The sequence below is a fragment of the Falco naumanni genome, chromosome 20 (genome assembly GCF_017639655.2).
Source record: "Falco naumanni isolate bFalNau1 chromosome 20, bFalNau1.pat, whole genome shotgun sequence".
NCBI lineage: Eukaryota > Metazoa > Chordata > Aves > Falconiformes > Falconidae > Falco > Falco naumanni.
The window spans coordinates 3,991,871-4,012,628 of record NC_054073.1 but is presented as its reverse complement, the minus strand read 5'-3'; the positions used below and the strand labels follow the sequence as shown (position 1 = coordinate 4,012,628).

Below are 20,758 nucleotides of genomic sequence, written 5' to 3'. Positions count from 1 at the left end.
TGTCCTATAACCTGCACCCCGGGGGTCCCAGCCACCCTATAACCTGCACCCTGGGGGTCCCAACCACCCCTTAACCTGCACCCTGGGGGTCCCAACCATCCCTTACCCTGCACCCCGGGGGTCCCAGCCACCCTATAACCTGCACCCTGGGGGTCCCAACCATCCCTTACCCTGCACCCCGGGGGTCCCAACCACCCTATAACCTGTACTCCAGGGGTCCCAACCACCCTATAACCTGCACCCTGGGGGTCCCAACCATCCCTTACCCTGCACCCCGGGGGTCCCAACCACCCTATAACCTGCACCCTGGGGGTCCCAACCACCCCTTAACCTGCACCCTGGGGGTCCCAGCCACCCTATAACCTGCACCCTGGGGGTCCCAACCACCCTATAACCTGCACCCTGGGGGTCCCAACCACCCCTTACCCTGCACCCCGGGGGTCCCAGCCACCCCTTACCCTGCACCATGGGGTCCCAGCCACCCTATAACCTGCACCCTGGGGGTCCCAACCATCCCTTACCCTGCACCCCGGGGGTCCCAACCACCCTATAACCTGTACTCCTGGGGTCCCAACCACCCTATAACCTGCACCCTGGGGGTCCCAACCATCCCTTACCCTGCACCCCGGGGGTCCCAACCACCCTATAACCTGCACCCTGGGGGTCCCAACCATCCCTTACCCTGCACCCCGGGGGTCCCAGCCACCCTATAACCTGCACCCTGGGGGTCCCAACCATCCCTTACCCTGCACCCCGGGGGTCCCAACCACCCTATAACCTGTACTCCAGGGGTCCCAACCCCCCTATACCCTGCACCCTGGGGGTCCCAACCATCCCTTACCCTGCACCCCGGGGGTCCCAACCACCCTATAACCTGCACCCTGGGGGTCCCAACCATCCCTTACCCTGCACCCCGGGGGTCCCAACCACCCTATAACCTGTACTCCAGGGGTCCCAACCACCCTATAACCTGCACCCTGGGGGTCCCAACCATCCCTTACCCTGCACCCCGGGGGTCCCAGCCACCCTATAACCTGTACTCCAGGGGTCCCAACCACCCTATAACCTGCACCCTGGGGGTCCCAACCATCCCTTACCCTGCACCCCGGGGGTCCCAACCACCCTATAACCTGCACCCTGGGGGTCCCAACCATCCCTTACCCTGCACCCCGGGGGTCCCAGCCACCCTATAACCTTCACCCCGGGGGTCCCAACCACCCTATAACCTGCACCCTGGGGTCCCAGCTGCCCCTTACCCTGCACCCCAGGGGTCCCAGCCACCCTATAACCTTCACCCCTGGGGTCCTGGCCACCCCATGCCCTGCACCCTGGGGGTCCCAGCCACCCTATAACCTGCACCCTGGGGTCCCAACCACCCTATAACCTGCACCCTGGGGGTCCCAACCACCCCTTACCCTGCACCCCGGGGGTCCCAGCCACCCTATAACCTTCACCCCTGGGGTCCTGGCCACCCCATGCCCTGCACCCTGGGGGTCCCAGCCACCCTATAACCTGCACCCTGGGGTCCCAACCACCGTGGGCTCAGAGCCCCGGCACGGTGGCCAGCGTGGCCAGCACAGCCTCCAGGTGCTGGGGGTGCACGTAGGCCACGAGGCCACCCCGGTTCGCCCAGCGCTCGGCCCCCACCGCCCCCTCCACCGGGCGGTTATAGACCAACTGGGGCGGGGGGCCGGTGTCCCCCTGCCGCCGTGCTTGCAGGGCCCCCGCCAGGGCCACCATGCCCCCCCCCAGGGCCCGCAGGATGGCGTGGGGGGCGCAGGCATCCCAGGCGAAGGTGCTGCCCTTGGAGAGCACGTAGGCGTCCGCCAGCCCCAGGATGACGCAGAGCATCTTGTAGCCGGCGCCGGCGGCGAAGCGCAGGTGACCGTCACAGAGGGGTCCCAAGGCCACCTGCACTGTCCCCCCCTCCGCCCGGCTCAGCACCACGCAGGGCCTGGGGCGCAGCGGCGGGGGGCTCAGCGAGCAGAGCCGTGTGTCCCCGTAGGCGACGCCCCAGTGGTACCTCCCCTGCCACCTGCGGGGAGGGGGGACACACACTGAGCGTGGACCCCAGCACCGGGTCCCCATGGCGCTGGGGGTCAGGATGCGGCCACGGTGGTCCCTGCCGTGCCAGTACCTGCCGGTCTGGGGGTCTCGGCGGTAGAAGGGCTCGTTGATGACGCCCAGCACCGGGCAGCCCGTGCGGCGGTCGTAGGCACCGATGAGCACCAGTGCCGAGCACAGCCCCGCCGGGGCGATGCCATCGACCGCTGCCACGTCCTCGCGCCCACCGATGTACTCGTTGGTGGAGTCTGTAGGTGCAGCCCAATTCACCGGGGCTCAGCCATGGGGGGGGTCTTGGGGGTCCCCAACCCACCCAGGAGGTCCCCAACCCACCCAGGAGGTCCCCAACCCACCCGAAGGGTCCCCAACCCACCCGGGGGGTCGCCAACCCACCCTCTCCCCGCACCCCCTCACCGATGGGGTCTATCCAGATGGCCAGGTCCTGGGGGGGGATGCTGAGCGCCACGTCGGCCAGTTCCGCGTCCTCCAGCACCACGTCCCGGTGCACGGCCACCGCCAGCAGCTCGGCGGCCGCCCGCTCCGGCTCCAGCACCGAGAGCAGCAGGGCCGCCGTGTCCCCCGGCGTGGCGCAGACCCGCACCGCCACCGACTCCCCTGCCGGCACCCCAGCCTCAGCCGCAGCCCCCGCTGGGGGAGCAGGATGGGGTCCCCAGCTCTGCTGCTCCCCCAGACTCACCCTGCCCATTCCTGAACTCGTTGGACTCCTCGCCATGGATGTGACCCTGCAGTTGGGGGAACTGGGAGGGGGATGGGGGGTGCCAGGGTGGCTCAGCCATGGCACGGCGGGATGCGGGGACCCCCTGGGGACCCCCTCCCCCACCCCGAGCTGGATCCCTACCTCCTTCCCCAGGTCGTGCTTGATGACCTCCTGGATGAGGACGTCTGCCAGCGTCTTGAAATCCTGCAGGAACCTCCTGTTCCTGTCGACCCCCGTCTTCTCGGCCACCAGCAGCTGGAAGAGGGGGTCCTCCCGCCGGCACAGCCGCGCGATGTGCGCCGCCTTCTCCGAGGCACCCACCAGGGCCTGCAGCAGCCCCGCCATGGCCGGGGCTGGGGGGCCACGGCACTCAGGGGGGGGGGCCACAGCCACCCCCTGGCTGCCAGCGTGGCCCCCCAGCCCCAGCCACAAGCGCCCTGCCCCTAATTGCTGGGTGCAGGCTGGGCGCGGGGCCGCATCCTGCCCGGTGCTGGCCCCAGGGTGGGAACGCGGCTAAAATTATCCTGCCCGGCTGGCAGAGGCCACAGCCCGGAGGTGGGGACATGGACATGGGGACGTGGGGATGTGGGGACATGGGGATGTGGGGACACAAGGACATGGATGTGGGGACATGGACAGAGGGACATGGGGATGGGGGGACATGGGGATGTGGGGACACAAGGACGTGGACGTGGGGACATGGGGACATGGACACAGGGACATGGGGATGGGGGGACATGGGGATGTGGGGACACAAGGACGTGGACGTGGGGACATGGGGACATGGACAGAGGGACATGGGGATGGGGGGACATGGGGATGTGGGGACACAAGGATGTGGACGTGGGGACATGGACACAGGGACATGGAGATGGGGGGACATGGGGATGTGGGGACACAAGGACATGGATGTGGGGACATGGACAGAGGGACATGGGGATGGGGGGACATGGGGATGTGGGGACACAAGGACGTGGACGTGGGGACATGGGGACATGGACACGGGAACGTGGGGATATGGGGCTGTGGATGTGGGGACACAAGACATGGACATGGAGACATGGGGACACAGGGACATGGGGACATGGACACAGGGACATGGGGACGTGGGGATGCAGATGTGGGGACACGAGGACATGGATGTGGGGACACGGGGAAATGTGGATGTGGGGACACAAGGATGTGGACGTGGGGACATGGGGACATCAGGATGCGGGGACATGGACATGGGGATATGGGGATATGGACGTGGGGACACGGACGTGGGGACACAAGGACATGGGGGTGTGGATGTGGAGATGCAGGGACATGGACATGGGGACACGGGGATGTGGGGACATGGGGACGTGGATGTGGGGACACAGGGACATGGACATGGGGACATGGGGACGTGGATGTGGGGACATGGGGATGTGGATGTGGGGATAGAGGGACATGGATGTAGGGACACGGGGACATGGGGAAGCAGTGACATGGACATGGGGACATGGGGACACAGGGATGGGGGGATGGGGACATGGGGATGGGGGCACATGGGAATGTGGATGTGGGGACACAGGGACATGGGGATACAGGGATGTGGACATGGGGACATGGATGTGGGGACACGGGGACATGAGGACGTGGGGTCACGGGTGTGGGGACATGGGGACACGGGGACACGGGGACACGGGGGTGGGACGCAGGGACGCGGATGTGTGGACGTGGCCACGGGGCCACAGGGCCGCGGGGGTGGGGGATGGGGGCCGGGACACGTGGGGACACGGCGACAGCGACAGGGCCAGGGGGCGGCGGGGCTGTGCCCAGCCGAGGGTCCCTGCGGGGTCCCGGGGGGGGGGGGGGGCTGTCCCGACCGTGGCCCCCCCAGAGCATCACCCCCCCGCGCGCGGGCCCTGCCCTCCCAGCCCCTCCCCCGGCGGAAAGACACCCCCCCGCCCCCCCCGCCCCCCGCGGAGGGACCCCTGCAGGGCCCGCGGGGGGTCCCGGGCCCGCCCGCCCCCGCCGCTGCCGTTACCGGGGCCGGGGCCGCTGGCAGCTCCCGCGGGGCGGGCCTAGGGGCGGGGCCTGACCTGGGGGCGGGGCCTGGGGGGCGCGTCACGGCGCCTCCTTAACCCCCTCGGTCCCGCAACCCCGCCAGCGGCGGCACCGGGCGGGGGGGCACCGGGGGACACCCCCTCCACCACCACCCCCGGGCGTGGGGGAGGGGCAAAACGGGGACAACGACCCGCTCCGAGCGCCGCCTCCCGCCGCTGGCCCGCGCGGCCTCCGGGGGCCGGTGACACCGGCGATGTCGTGGTCACGGGGGGACCCCCCGCACCGGGACCCTCCGCGGCAGGGGAGAAGGGCGGGGGGGGGGTGGGGGGTGACACACACACACGGACCCCCCCACACCCCGGACCCCCGGTGCTGCGGTGCCGCCCCGCGCCGCGCGGTGTCGCCCTGGTCCCGGCGCTGCGCTTCGCTCCGGTGGCACCGGCGCCGGTGTGCACGCGCCCGCTCCGGAGCGGCGCCCCCTGGCGGGATGCGCCTGCGCCACCCTACCCCCCCCTCACCGGGGGTACCGGCACCGCTCCTTACCCCCTCTGTCCCCCTCCACACCCACCGGGACCTCCCCCATCACCTCCCCGGGATCTGGCGGCACAGCAGCCCGGAGGTGCCCCCCCCCCGGCCGCCCCCCCCGGTGCAGCCCCGGTGCCACCGGCGCGACCGCGCTCCCGCTTGCCCTCTCCATGGTTCTGATGGGGTCGGCACGGGGAGGCGGGGGGGGGGGGGCGGGATGGAGCGGAGGGGGGGCCTGGGTCGACTCCAGGGGCGGTTGAGGACACGGGGCGGGAGGGGGGTCGGTGAGGAGCGGGGCGGGGGGGGCGGGGGAGCGGGTGAAGGAGACGGACCGTGAGGGCATGGGGAGCGGGGGGGGAGGGGGGCGAGGCGCCCCGGGAGAGGATGGGGGTGGGGGGTGACAAGGCGGCCCCCCGGTAGGGGATGGGGTGGATGAGGATGGGGATGGGGGGGTCACGGAGGCGCCCCGGGAGGGGATGGGGATCGGAGCGGGGGAGGGAGGAGGTGCCCCGGGAGGTGATGGGGTGGGGGGGTGTGACACGAAGGCGCCCCGGGAGGGGATGGGGATGGGGACGGGGGGTGACACGGAGGCTCGCCGGGAGGTCCCGGGAGGGGATGGGGATAAGGGGGGGGTGACACGGCGGCGCCCTGGGAGGGGATGGAGGGGGGGTGACACGGAGGTGCCCCGGGAGGGGATGGGGATCGGAGCGTTGGGGGGGGGAGGTGCCCCTGGAGGGGATGGGGATGGGGGGGTGACACGGCGGCTCCCCGGCAGGGGATGGGGATGGGGATGGGGTGGGGGGAGGCATCCCGGGAGGGGATCGGGTGTGTGTGGGGGGGTGACACGGCGGCGCCCCGGGAGGGGATGGGGATCGGGGGGGGAGGTGCCCCGGGAGGGGATGGGATCGGGGGGGGGGGAGGTGCCCCGGGAGGGATGGGGATGGGGAGGGGGGTGACACGGCGGCGCCCCGGGAGGGGATGGGGATCGGGGGTGGTGGTGCCCCGGGAGGGGATGGGGGGGGTGACACGGCGGCGCCCCGGGAGGGGATGGGGATGGGGGGGGGGAGGTGCCACGGGAGGGGATGGGGGGGTGACACGGGAGGCGGCGGGGCACGGTGGCAGCGGGACGCGCATCCCCGGTGCCGGGGGGCGGCGCGGCGGGACCCAACTCCCGGCAAGTGCGGCGGGGCCGGGCGGGGGGCGGGCTGGGGAGGGGCGGGGGGGGGGTCGCAGCCCACCGGGCAGCCCGCGGCGGCGGCGGGGCCGTTCCCGGTGCTCGGGGGGCCGGCGGCGGCTGGTGACAAGCCCCTGCCAGAACCTCTTTTGTGCGCCCGCAGCCAATCAAGGCCGCTGACGACACACTTCTCTTGGGGTATAAAACCCGGGGGCCGCCGCTGCCGCCGCTTTTTTTCTCACCCCCCCCCCCCCTCCACCCCCCCCGGTCCCTCACCGCCCCCCGCTTCCCCGCCCCCGCCACCGTTACCGCCTTCCCCCCGTTCCGCGCCCCTTGCGCGTTGCGGTGGAAGCGGGGCGGGGGGGCGGCCCGGCGTAGGGGACCCCCGTTTTTTTTTTTTTTTTTTTCCTCCGTTTTTTTTTTTTTTTTTTTTTTTTTTCCTCCCCTTTTTTTTCCCCCCCCGGGTTGGCTCCGGTTTGGCTGTGTTTCTTCGCTTTGCTGGGGGCGGCGGGGGGGGGGGAAACGCAACCCCCCGCCTCGGAAGCCGCCTGCCCCGTGTGCCTCTGGCGGCGGCACAGCAAGGAGCTGCGGCTGGAGAGCATCAAGTCGCAGATCCTGAGCAAGCTGCGGCTGAAGGAAGCCCCCAACATCACCCGGGAGGTGGTGGAGCAGCTGCTGCCCAAGGCCCCGCCGCTCCAGCAGCTCCTGGACCTCCACGACTTCCAGGGGGACTCGCTGCAGCACGACGAGTACCTGGAGGAGGACGAGTATCACGCCACCACCGAGACCGTCATCAGCATGGCCCAGGAAAGTCAGTGCCGCCTTTGTTCCGCCCCGCCGCCGCTGCAAAACTTCGCCCAAAGGCGACCCCCCCCACCCCTCACCCCCCCCACCCCCACCCCACCCCACCCCCAGCCCTCCCTTCCCAACCCCCGCGGCCCCCCCGGCCTGCCTCACCCCGCGCACCCCGCTCCCCGGTACCGCCTGACCCCCCCCCACCGGGGACCGGCCCGTGGTCGTCCCCCGTCCCCCCCCCCCCTTCATCTCCCGGAGGCCCCCACCCACCCCCGGGATGCGTCCGTCTCACCGAGGCACCGGGACATGGGATGGCCCGGGATGGGGCAGTGGGAACTGGGAATGACCCCTGGGTGCTGGGTGCTGGGTGCTGGGAGCTGGCACTGAGTGCTGGGTGCTGGGAGCCAGCACTGGGACCAGTGAGTAAGTGGGACTGGGTGCTGGGAGCTGACACTGAGTGCTGGGAGCCGGCATTGGGACCAGTGAGCAAGTGGGACTGGGTGCTGGGAGCTGGGACTGGGTGCTGGGAGCTGGCACTGAGCGCTAGGAGCTGGGACTGGGTGCTGGGAGCCAGCGCTGGGACCAGTGAGTAAGTGGGACTGTGTGCTGGGAGCTGACACTGAGTGCTGGGAGCCAGCATTGGGACCAGTGAGCAAGTGGGACTGGGTGCTGGGAGCTGGGACTGGGTGCTGGGAGCTGGCACTGAGCGCTAGGAGCTGGGACTGGGTGCTGGGAGCCAGCACTGGGACCAGTGAGTAAGTGGGACTATGTGCTGGGAGCTGGGACTGGGACCAGTGAGTAAGTGGGACTGCGTGCTGGGAGCTGGCACTGAGTGCTAGGAGCTGGGACTGAGTGCTGGGAGCCGGCACTGGGACCAGTGAGTAAGTGGGACTGGGTGCTGGGAGCTGTGACTATGTGATGGGAGCTTGTACTGGGACCAGTGAGTAAGTGGGACTGGGCATTGGTAGTAGGGATCAGGACCCGGCACTGGCACCAGCCTGAGAACCAGCGCTGGTGCTGGGTACTGGGACCCAGCTGGCACTGGCACTGGGATGTGGCACTGGCACCGGGAGCCAGCACTGGCACTGGGACGGGGCACTGGGATGGGGCAGCGGGAACTGGGAATGGCCTCTGGGTGCTGGGACTGTGTGCTGGGAGCTGGCACTGAGAGCTGGGAGCTGGCACTGGGTGCTGGGAGTCAGCACTGGGACTAGTGAGTAAGTGGGACTGGGTGCTGGGAGCTGGCACTGGGACCAGTGAGTAAGTGGGACTGGGTGCTGGGAGCTTGGACTGGGTGCTGGGAGCTGGCACTGGGACCAGTGGGTAAGTGGGACTGGGCACTGGTAGTAGGGACCAGGACCTGGCACTGGCACCAGCCCAAGCACTGATGCTGGTACTGGGTACTGGGACCTGGCCGGTACTGGGACCTGGCCAGCACTGGCACTGGGATGTGGCACCGGCCCTGGGAGCCAACACTGGGTGCTGGGACAGGGCACTGGGACAGGGCAGTGGGAACTGGGAATGGCCCCTGGGTGCTGGGAGCTGGGACTGTGTGCTGGGAACTGGCACTGGGACCAGTGAGTAAGTGGGACTGGGCAGTGGTAGCAGATGTCAGGACCCGGCACTGGCACCAGCCCGAGAACTGACACTGGTGCTGGGTACTGGGACCCGGCTGGCACTGGCACTGGGGTGTGGCACTGGCACTGGGATGGGGCAGCGGGAACTGGGAATGGCCAATGGGTGCTGGGTGCTGGGAGCTGGGACTGTGTGCTGGGAGCTGGCACTGGGACCAGTGAGTAAGTGGGAGGGGGCACTGGTAGTAGGACCAAGACCCAGCACTGGCACCAGCCCGAGCACCAATGCTGGTGCTGGGTACTGGGACCTGGCCAGTACTGGGATGCAGCACCAGCACTGGGAGCCAGCACTGGCACTGGGACACAGCACTGGGACACAGCACTGGCACTGGGACCCAGCACTGGGACACAGCACCGGCACTGGGACCCAGCACCGGCACTGGGACCCAGCACCGGGACATGGCACTGGGACCCAGCACTGGCACTGGGTACTGGGACCTGGCACTTGCATTGGGACTCAGCCCCAGCACTGGGACCTGGCCCTGGGTACTGGGACTCAGCCCCAGCACTGGGACCAGACTGGGGCGCAGGACAGACAGTGCGGTGACCTCTGGGTCCCCAGGGCCCCAGCAGGCAGCGGGTGCCAGTGCTCGGCCGCGGCACGTGGCAGGGTGACAGCGGGGTGACGACGGGGTGACAGCGGGATGATGGTGGGGTGATGGGCAGGGTGACAGGGCAGGGTGACAGGGAAGGGTGACAGCAGGGTGACGGTGGGGTGATGGGCAGGGTGATGGCGGGGTGACGGCAGGGTGACAGTGAGGTGACGGCAGGGTGACAGGGCAGGGTGACGGCAGGGTGATAGCAGAGTGACAGCAGGGTGACGGGGCAGGGTGACAGGGTAGTTTGAGGTCAAGGTGACAGCAGGATGACAGTGGGGTGACGGGCAGAGTGACAGCAGGGTGATGGCAGGGTGATGGGCAGGGTGACAGCAGGGTGATGGTCAGGGTGACAGCAGGGTGACAGGGCAGAGTGACAGCAGGGTGACAGAAGAGTGATGGGCAGAGTGACAGCAGGGTGACAGGCGGGTGACAGCAGGGTGATGGTGGAGCGACGGGCAGGGTGACAGCAGGGTGATGATGGGGTGATGGGCAGGGTGACAGGGCAGAGTGACAGCAGGGTGACAGCAGGGTGACAGGGCAGGGTGATGGGCAGGGTGACAGTGGGGTGATGGTGGGGTGATGGCAGGGTGACAGTGGGGTGACGGGTAGGGTGATGGCAGGGTGATGGCAGGGTGATGGTGAGGTGACGGCAGGGTGGCGGGCAGGGTGACAGCAGGGTGACAGTGGGGTAATGGGCAGGGTGACAGTAGGGTGATGGGGTGACGGCAGGGTGACAGGGCAGGGTGACGGCAGGGTGATGGCGGGGTGACAGTAGGGTGATGGTGGGGTGATAGCAGGGTGATAGCAGGGTGACAGGGCAGGGTGACAGCAGGGTGACAGCAGGGTGACAACAGGTTGACAGCAGGGTGACGGCAGGGTGACGGTGGGGTGACAGCACGGTGATGGCAGGGTGACAAGGCAGGGTGACGGTGGGGTGACAGCGGGGTGACAGCAGGGTGACGGCAGGGTGACAGGGCAGGGTGACGGCAGGGTGACATGGCAGGGTGACAGGGCAGGGTGACGGCAGGGTGACGGCAGGGTGACAGGGCAGGGTGACAGCAGGGTGACGGCAGGGTGACAGCGGGGCATGCTGGGGACAGGCAGGCGGGGGGGGACACACAGGGGTCCCCGGGGCTTTGCTGCGCCGTGGCTGCAGCCGGGGGTCCAGGGCGGCCGCCCCCCGCCCCCCGCCCCCCCCGTGCCTCAGTTTCCCCCGGTGCCAGCGCCCTGCCCAGCCCTGGCTCCACCTGCTGCGGGGCCGGGACCCCCGGGGGGGGGGGGGGGGGGGTGTCTGCGGGACCCCCGGTGGAGCGGGGCCGGGGGGGCCGGGTGCGAAGGGGGAGCGGAAGGGAGGGAAGTGTCAGGCGCTGCCCCCCCCCCCCCCGCAGCCCCCCGCCGAATTTCCTTCCCAGGCATTAATAGACTCGGGCGGCTTTGAAATTTTATTACCCATAAAATTGACAACACGCTGGGGGTTTCCTCCCTGCGCCGCCTTAACGCAGCCCCCCGCCCCCCCCCCCCCATTTCACAGCTCGGGGGGGGCCCCCCCCAAATAAATACCAGGGGGCTGCCCCTCCTCCCGGCCAGGACACCCCCGAGCCGGGGTCCTCCAGCCCCAGCCCCCCCAACCAGATGCCCCCGGGGGTCCCACCTGCCCCAGCTGCGGCCGCTCCGTTATTATTATGATTTTTTTTCCTCCCCCCCCACCCCCCCCCCCCCCCACCCCCCCCACCCCCCGTGGCAATTGTGTGGGGTTTTATGGTTCCTGAACAGAAGGAGGGAAAGGGCTTTATAGGCAGCAAAGCCATAAAGCTCTCGGGTTCCCCCCGGCCACCCCCCCCCCAGTTAATCCCACACCCGCACCCCCCAGCCCCCCCCCCCCCCCCCCGGGATTTTTTTTTAACTACCCCGGGTTGGTTAATTGGGTCCTAAACCCATTTAGGGGCTCCCCATGACCTGTGGGGTGGAGGGGGCTTAGTGAAGGGCGATGGGGGGGATGGGGGGGGGGGGGCGGGTTGGGGTGAGGGGCCCGGTGGGGGGGGGGCTGGGGGGGGGCCGCTTGGAGCTGCTCAAGGTCAGTGGGACACGGTGGGGACTTCGCCGGCACATGGCACCTCTGGGTGTCGGGGGGTCCCCAAGGTGCTGGGATCTGGGGGGGTGGGGGTCTCCAGTCCCCTGCAGCAGGGGAGGGGTTAACGGGGCAGAGGTGGGAGCCCCAAATCCGGGCCCCGGTGGGAACAAAGAGCGGGGGGGGGTAGGGGGGGAGCCCGGGGGTGCCCCCCTCCCCGCACATACTCAGCTGTGACCGATGTCCCGGTAACCTTTATCCCCCGTTGCCACAGCGACGGGATGAGCATCCTGGCATCGCCGCAGCCCCGTGCCAGGAGCAGCCAGCGTGGCAGAGCCCCCCCCCCGCTCTGACCCCCCCGCCCCAGCACCCCAGACCCCCCCTGTCACCCCGGGGGCCGCTGGCACCCCCTGCCCCCCAAGTCCCGGCCCGGAGGAGGGTCAGCGGTGCCCCTGGTGCCCCCGGTGCTGCGGCGAGGGGCTTCGGTGCCGCTTTGGGATCGCTCACCTGGAGCCCCTACAAACCCACCCCCCGTGGGGGGTCCGTGCCGCAGAGCCCCCCCCCCCCCCCCGTGACCCCGGAGCAAACCGCCACCGTGGCCCCTATAGCCACCGGGGCCACGGAGCCCCTCGAGGTGGCCACTGGCCCAGGCTGGGATGACACCCCCGGGGTGACGGGTGGCAAAGCCCCCTCTGAGGGGCTGGGGGGCACAACCTGCCCCCTGGGTTAAGAGGGGTGGGGGGGGCACCAAGCACCAGGGGGCTGCTGGGGAAGTGCAGGTTTAATGGGGGGCTTGTGCGCAGCAAATTGGTGGGAGGGGTCTGGGCGGTGGGCGCCTGCGCCCCCCCAGCCCCTGTCACTTTGGTTTATGTGTGGTGCAGCGGGGGGGCTGCCTGGCATCCCCGGGGCTGCGGCCGGTGTCGTGACCCCCATGTGTTCGGGGGGGCCCCGCACGCAGCAAATGGCCCCGCTGCAGCTGGGTGCTATTAAACCTGACCGGTGCGTGGCAGGGGGAGGGGGCGGCGCTTTGGGGGGGGGGGGGGGGGGGGGGGCGAAATTCCCAGCTCAATTTGACACAGATGTTTGGCCGAGCAGGGAGGGCTGGAGCAGGGCTGGGCTCTAGGGGTGCTGCCGTGGGGCTGGGGGACCCCTGGCTCGGAAGGGTGCTTGGGCTGGGGGTGGTCACCCCAGCAGGGTGGGTGTCCCTGGGTGGGGGTCGCTCACCTTTGCCATCCCTGGGGGCACCCCCGGGGTGCTGGGTGAGGCATGGGGGCTGCTTTGGGGGGGGGGGGGTTGCGGCTGCCCTGAAAACAAATGTGGGGAGGGTGGGAGATGATGGGGGGGTGGGAGATGGGAGGCTGGGAGGTGATGGGGGGGGTGGGAAATGGGAGGGTGGGAGGTGATGGGGGGGTGGGAGGTGATGGGGGGGTGGGAGATGGGAGGGTGGGAGGTGATGGGGGGGTGGGAGATGGGAGGGTGGGAGGTGATGGGGGGGTGGGAGATGGGAGGGTGGGGGGTGATGGGGGGGTGGGAGATGGGTGACCTCCGCGATGCCCACCCGGCCGGACCCCCGGTGGGGAGCCCGGTGGTACCCAGCTCGGTGCCCCGGACCCTCCCGGGGGCTCTGCCGCATCCCCGGGGCTGCAGCACCGGGCACCTTCCCGGCTGCCCCGAGGGGACGTGGTGGGCACCGGCTGCACCACAGCACCTGCTGTGGGGCTGGAGCCCCCCACCCCGCTCAAGCCAGCCCCCCCCCAGCCTGGGGCCGGTTCCCCGCCGCCCCCGCGGGGGATCACGCGTCCCGGTGCCGCGGGGTCAGGGGGCAGCCGGGGACCTTATTGCGGCCGGAGGGGCAGTGACCCCTGGGGTGGCCTCTGCCCTGCCCTTCACCTCCTAATGACCGAGGAGGAGCTCGCCCCCCACCCCGCATCCCACGAGGAGGATGCTCGCCCCCCACCCTGCATCCCACAAGGAGGATGCTCGCCCCCCACCCTGCATCCCACAAGGAGGATGCTTGCCCCCAACCCTGCATTCCACTCTGGGAGGAGCTTGCCCTCGACCCCGCATCCCACGAGGAGGATGCTCACCCCTGACTCTGCATCCCACAAGGAGGATGCTCGCCCCTTACCCCTGCATCCCATGAGGAGGATGCTCACCCCTGACCCTGCATCCCACGAGGAGATCGCCCCCCACCCCACATCCCACGAGGAGGATGCTCACCCCTGACCCTGCATCCCTGACCCTGCATCCCACGAGGAGGATGCTCACCCCTGACTCTGCATCCCACAAGGAGGATGCTCGCCCCTTACCCCTGCATCCCACAAGGAGGATGCTCACCCCTGACCCTGCATCCCTGACCCTGCATCCCACGAGGAGGATGCTCACCCCTGACCCTGCATCCCACGAGGAGGAGCTCGCCTCCCACCCCACATCCCATGAGGAGGATGCTCACCCCTGACCCTGTATCCCTGACCCCGCATCCCACTCTGGGACGAGCTTGCCCTCGACCCACAATCCCACAAGAAGGATGCTTGCCCCCCACCCCGCATCCCACGAGGAGGATGCTCGCCCCCCACCCTGCATCCCAGAGGAGGATGCTCACCCCCAACTCCACATCCCATGCCAGGAGGATGCTCACCCCTGACCCTGCATCCCTGACCCTGCATCCCACGAGGAGGATGCTCACCCCAACCCTGCATCCCAGAGGATGATTCTCACCCCCCGACTCCACATCCCACAAGAAGGATGCTCACCCCCAACCCTGCATCCCATGAGGAGGATGCTCACCCCAACCCTGCATCCCAGAGGATGATTCTCACCCCCGACTCCACATCCCACGAGAAGGATGCTCACCCCCCAACCCTGCATCCCATGAGGAGGATGCTCACCCCCGACCCCACATCCCACTCTGGGAGGAGCTCACCCTCAAACCTGCATCCCACAAGAAGGATGCTCACCCCCAACCCAGCATCCCATGAGGAGGATGCTCACCCCCGACCCCACATCCCACTCTGGGAGGAGCTCACCCTCAAACCTGCATCCCACAAGAAGGATGCTCGCCCCCCACCCCGCATCCCACGAGGAGGAGAGGGAGGGATCCCGGGGCCAGCCCTGACGCCTCCTTCCTCCCACAGCGGACCCGGTGGTGCAGATCGAGGGCAACCCCCATTGCTGCTTCTTCAACTTCAGCCCCAAGATCATGTTCACCAAGGTGGTGAAGGCGCAGCTGTGGGTGTACCTGCGGCCCGTGCAGCACACCTCCACCGTCTACCTGCAGATCCTCCGCCTGAAGCCGGTGACGGAGGAGGGCAGCCGCCACATCCGTATCCGATCGCTCAAGATCGACCTCAACTCCCGCCTGGGTCACTGGCAGAGCATCGACTTCAAGCACGTCCTGCAGAATTGGTTCAAGCAACCGCAGAACAACTGGGGCATCGAGATCAACGCCTTCGACCCCAACGGCAACGACCTGGCCGTCACCTCGCTGGGACCCGGCGCCGAAGGGCTGGTAGGTGGCAGCCCCCCGGGGTGGCCGTGGGGCTCGGGATGCCCCCGCTGTGGTTGGTGGGGGTGGGTGCTGTGCGGAGCTCCGTGGGGTGTGACTGGGTACGGGGGTCCCAGTTGTCATCCCCCGGAGCTGGAGGGCAAAAAGGGGGGTGATGGGGAGGGGTACGGGGGGGTCACAGCTCTGTGGGGGCAGTCACAGCTCCATGGGGACAGTGATGGCTCAGGGGGGGGACAGTGATGGCTTCATGGGGACAGTGGTGGCTCTGTGGGGCTGGCTACAGCTTTGTGGGGGCAGTCACAGCTCCATGGGGACAGTGGTGGCTTCATGGGGACAGTGATGGCTCCAGGGGGGGGGCAGTGATGGCTCTTTGGGGACAGTGGTGGCTCCGTGGGGCTGGCCACAGCTTTGTGGGGGCAGTCACAGCTCCATGGGGACAGTGATGGCTTCATGGGGACAGTGACGGCTCCATGGGGACAGTGATGGCTCTGTGGGGCTGGCCACAGCTTTGTGGGGGCAGTCGCAGCTCCATGGGGACAGTGGTGGCTTCATGGGGACAGTGATGGCTCCGGGGGGGGGCAGTGATGGCTCTTTGGGGACAGCGGTGGCTCCGTGGGGCTGGCCACAGCTTTGTGGGGGCAGTCACAGCTCCATGGGGACAGTGATGGCTCCAGGGGGGGGGACAGTGATGGCTCCATGGGGACAGTGATGGCTCTGTGGGGCTGGTCACAACTTTGTGGGGGCAGTCGCAGCTCCATGGGGACAGTGGTGGCTTCATGGGGACAGTGGTGGCTCTGTGGGGCTGGCCACAGCTTTGTGAGGACAGTCACAGTTCCAGGGGGGGGACAGTGATGGCTTCATGGGGACAGTGATGGCTCCATGGGGCTGGCCACAGCTTCACCACTCTGATGAGCTGATGATGATTCCATGGGGCTGGTCACACCTCCATGGGGACAATGACACCCCCATGGGGCTGGTGACAGCTCTGTGGGGACAATGACAACTCTATGGGGCCAGCTGTGGCTCTGTGGGGATGGTCAGAGCTCAGTGGGACCTCTGCCAGGAGCTGGTCACAGCTCCGTGGGGCTGGTGACACTTCCATGAGACTGGTGGCAGCTCCATGGGCTGGTGACACCTCAGTAGGGCTGGTGGCAGCTCCATGGGCTGGTGACACCTCAGGGGACTGGTGACAGGTCCATGGGGCTGGTGACACCTTGATGTGGCTGGTGGAAACTCCATAGGGCTGGTGACACCTCACTGGGGCTGGTGACACCTTGCTAGAGCTGGTGGCAGCTCCGTGGGGCTGGTGACACCTCGATGGCACTGGTGACACCTCAGTGGGGCTGGTGGTAACTCCATGGGGCTGGTGACACCCTAATGAGGCTGGTGACACCTCAGTGGAACTCATGACATCTCAGTGGGGCTGGTGACATCTCAGTGGGGCTGGTGGCAGCTCAGTGGGACTGGTGGCAGATCCATGGGGCTGGTGGCAGCTCTGCTGAACCATGTGGGATGTGGGATGCTGGGACCATGGGATGCTGGGACACTGGGATGCTGGGACACTGTAACACTGGGACCATGTGATGCTGGGATGCTGGGACGCTGGGACTATGTGATGCTGGGACACTGGGACGCTGGGACACTGGGACCCTAGGACACTGGGATGCTGGGACCATGTGATGCTGGAATGCTGGGACACTGGGACTGTGTGATGCTGGGATGCTGGGACACTGGGACCCTGTGACACTGGGATGCTGGGACACTGGGACACTGGGACCCTAGGACACTGGGACGCTGGGACCATGTGGTGCTGGGACGCTGGAACACTGGGACACTGGGACCCTAGGACACTGGGATGCTGGGACCGTGTGATGCTGGGATGCTGGGACGCTGGGACTATGTGATGCTGGGACACTGGGACGCTGGGACACTGGGACCCTAGGACACTGGGATGCTGGGACCATGTGATGCTGGGATGCTGGGACACTGGGACACTGGGACCCTAGGACACTGGGATGCTGAGACCATGTGATGCTGGGATGCTGGGACACTGGGACTATGTGATGCTGTGACACTGGGATGCTGGGACACGGGGACGCTGGGACACTGGGACCCTAGGACACTGGGATGCTGGGACCATGTGATGCTGGGATGCTGGGACGCTGGGACCATGTGATGCTGGGATGCTGAGACTATGTGATGCTGGGATGCAGGGACGCTGAGACCCTGTGACACTGGGATGCTGGGACACTGGGACCCTGGGATGCTGGGACCTTGTGATGCTGGGATGCTGGGACGCTGGGACCATGTGATGCTGGGATGCTGAGACTATGTGATGCTGGGATGCAGGGACGCTGAGACCCTGTGACACTGGGATGCTGGGACACTGGGACCCTGGGATGCTGGGACCTTGTGATGCTGGGACTATGTGATGCTGGGATGCTGGGACACTGGGACGCTGGGACACCGGGATGCTGTGACACTGGGACCCTGGGACGCTGGGACTATGTGATGCTGGGACTATGTGATGCTGGGATGCTGGGACGCTGGGACCATGTGATGCTGGGACTATGTGATGCTGGGATGCCGGCTCAGCACCCGATCCTGACGCCCCCCCCCTTCCCCCCTCCCCCCAGCACCCCTTCATGGAGCTGCGGGTGCTGGAGAACAACAAGCGCTCGCGGCGCAACCTGGGGCTGGACTGCGACGAGCACTCGACCGAGTCGCGCTGCTGCCGCTACCCCCTCACCGTGGACTTCGAAGCCTTCGGCTGGGACTGGATCATCGCTCCCAAGAGGTACAAAGCCAACTACTGCTCGGGGCAGTGCGAGTACATGTTCATGCAGAAGTACCCCCACACCCACCTGGTGCAACAGGCCAACCCCCGGGGGTCGGCGGGGCCCTGCTGCACCCCCACCAAGATGTCCCCCATCAATATGCTTTACTTCAACGATAAACAACAAATCATCTACGGCAAGATCCCGGGAATGGTGGTTGACAGATGCGGATGCTCCTAGAGTGCTGCCCCTCCACCCTGCGCCCCTCCCCCCTCTCCACCTCTCTTTTTTTTGTGTTTTGTTTTTTTCCCCCCCCCCCCCTTATTTTTTTTTTTGGGGGGGGGGTGATTTTGAAAAGACAAAGAACGAGCGTTGAGATCCCTTCGGATGGCGGGGAGGGGGGAGAAAGATGAAAACCCCGTGGAGAAACGCTGCACCAAACCCGCGCTTTGACATGCGTTGTGCAATAAAAGCACCCGGACGGAGAAGGGGAGGGGGCGGCCGGGACCCCCAGCGCCCGCCACACCCCCACGGTGGCACGGCATGGCACGGTGACACAGTGACACAGTGACACGGCTTTTCACTGCGTGGCTCTGCCGCACCAGCTCAACGGCAACCAGGAGAGGAGGCGGCCGAGCGGACCCCACGTGTCCCCACGGGGATGGGGGTGTCCCCACTCGCCCCATGGCCAAGGTGACATCCCAAGGGCAGGTGGCCCCATCCCCCAACAGCCAACGGGCGCTTTGCCGGAGTGAAGATGGTGGGATGTGGCAGCGGGACCCCCGGGATGGGGGCTGCTGGGCCATGCCAGCACCGGCGGTGGCTCTGGCCCGGGAGGAAACCGTCTCCCTTCTTTAATTTATTTATTTATTAATCACCCTCCCGGCCGGCGCGGGAAGCCCCCCCCGCCTGCCCCCCCCCCCCCCCCCCGGTCCTTCCCTTCATGCCGCCAGCGCCATCCTGGTACCCACAACCATCGCCACGGTGGGGATGGCTTCAGCCCCCAGCACCCCGGGGACCGGCCGGTGGCCACCGGCACCGCCAGCATCCCGCTGCACCCCTGGCCATGGCTGGGGGGAGGGGACCGGAGCTGCCACCCAGCGCTTTGGATCCGGCCCCGGTGCTGCCGGTAGGTTGGCAACGCTCGCCCCGGTGCTGCCACCGGGATGGTGACCGTCACCCCGGTGCTGCCATCAGGATGGGACCCTCGCCCCGGTGCTGCCACTGGGATGGTGACCGTCACCCCGGTGCTGCCATCAGGATGGGACCCTCGCCCCGGCGCTGCCACTGGGATGGTGACCGTCATTCCGGTGCTGCCATCAGGATGGGACCCTCGCCCCGGTGCTGCTGGCAGGACGGTGACCCTAGCCCTGGTGCTGCCATCGGGATGGGACCCTCGCCTCAGTGCTGTCACTGGGATGGTGACCGTCACCCCGGTGCTGCTGGCAGGATGGTGACCTTCATCCCGGTGCTGCCATCGGGGTGGGACCCTCGCCCCGGTGATGCGGCCAGTTGATGCCCCTCGCCCCAGCACTCAGCGCAGCCAGTGGCCCGGGGGTCCCCGCCGGTGGGCGGGTGGGCGGCCAATGGCTCCGGGAGGCAGCACCGGGGCGAGGATCCGTGGGAGGCTCCGGCGGGGGGTGGGGAATTCCGGTGACTCAGCAGCTTTGCCCCCCACCCCCCCGCCCTCGGCCTCGGGATTATTTTCGCGTGAGAATGGGCCCGCGCCGGCCCCAGCCCCCCCCCGGCCCCGCTCCCACCGGGTGATGCAACCGGGACCCGCCGGAGCCGGGGCTGGCGCCAGGCCGGGGTGGGGGCTCGGGGGGGCGGTTCGGGGAGGCCCCCCGGCCCCAGCACTTATCCCCCGGGTGCTGTCCCCAGCCCTTACCCGGCGGGGGGGGCGGCGGGGAGCCCCCGGTCCCGGCGCGTCCGCACCCCGCGTAGCACTTAGGGACGGCGCCGGGGGAGGGGCGGGGATGACGGGGGTGGGGGGGCCTGGGGGGGGAGGGAGAACCGGGGGGGGCGGGGGGACCGCGGTGTTTAGCACTTGTCCCCGGCTCCGCGGAGCCCAAAGCGCTTACAAGGACGAGGCAGCCCCGGGGGGAGTGTGGGGCGGTACCGGCGGTACCGGGCCCTCGACGGTACCGGGCCCCCGACGGTACCGAGCCCTCGGCGGTATCGGACCCCCGCGGTACCGGAACCCCGCGGTACCGGGCCCCCGACGGTACCGAGCCCTCGGCGGTATCGGACCCCGGCGGTATCGGACCCCCGCGGTACCGGGCCCCCGACGGTACCGGTCCCTGCCCGCCCGCCCGGCGCCGAAGCACTTAGGGCCCCTCGCACCGGCCCCGGGGGGTCTCACACCGGCCCCGCCGCCCCCGCCCGGCCCGGGAGAGTGGGGCCCCCCCGGGGCAGGAGCCCCCAGACACCCCCGGGCCGGGCCGGGGGCACAGCTCTGTCCCGTGCCCGCGGGTTGTTGCCGCCTGTCGCGACAGATCGGGTCCCACGATACGGCTGGACACCCCCGCCCCCCCCTCCAGCTGTTCAGTGCCTTTGGGGGGCACGTCTGGCACCGGGGGGGGGGGGGGGGGGGGGGGGGGTGACGGGGGGGCCCCCCTGAGCCGGGGCCAACGCCTGGACCCCCCGCCCGGTGTCCCCGCCCGCCGGGCCGGGCCCACCGGATCCACGCGTGGAGAGATTTAACCGGGCCCCGTTTACCGGATCCCGAGGGGCTCCCCCGGCCCCGGCCCCATCCCCCCCGCCTCTCCCACCCCCCAACTCCCCAGTACCCCCCGGCCGCGGCGGGGGAAGCACCGTCCTGGCGCTGCCCGCGCGGTCCCGGTCCCGGTCCCGATCCCGATCCCG

At 68.7% G+C, this 20,758-nt stretch overlaps 2 protein-coding genes across 14 annotated transcripts; one reads left to right on the top strand and one right to left on the bottom strand.

Moving 5' to 3' along the window:
* Positions 1-473: 473 nt before the first annotated feature.
* Positions 474-4,879, bottom strand: INPP1 (inositol polyphosphate-1-phosphatase). Of its 13 annotated transcripts, none has more exons than XR_005831492.1 (7): positions 4,797-4,879; positions 2,924-3,135; positions 2,762-2,822; positions 2,479-2,679; positions 2,138-2,312; positions 971-2,035; positions 474-938 (listed from the first exon to the last, which is right to left on the bottom strand). XR_005831492.1 is itself a non-coding variant. In XM_040618747.1 (7 exons), the coding sequence occupies exons 2-6, from the start codon at positions 3,125-3,127 to the stop codon at positions 1,543-1,545; spliced, it is 1,134 nt and encodes a 377-aa protein (XP_040474681.1). In that variant the 5' UTR covers positions 3,128-3,135; positions 4,797-4,879; the 3' UTR covers positions 474-1,448; positions 1,513-1,542. The 13 variants fall into 13 exon arrangements, 3 of the variants coding, with proteins under 3 accessions (XP_040474681.1, XP_040474682.1, XP_040474680.1); XR_005831493.1 differs by having other exon boundaries at positions 474-714; XR_005831495.1 differs by having other exon boundaries at positions 474-1,226; positions 1,354-2,035.
* On the top strand, positions 4,003-19,849 carry GDF11 (growth differentiation factor 11). The gene is made up of 5 exons (XM_040577996.1): positions 4,003-4,112; positions 7,094-7,326; positions 14,746-15,119; positions 17,753-19,026; positions 19,091-19,849. Exons 1-4 carry the CDS (start codon positions 4,003-4,005, stop codon positions 18,131-18,133), a joined length of 1,098 nt encoding a protein of 365 aa, XP_040433930.1. The 3' UTR covers positions 18,134-19,026; positions 19,091-19,849.
* The last annotated feature ends 909 nt before the right edge of the window (positions 19,850-20,758 follow it).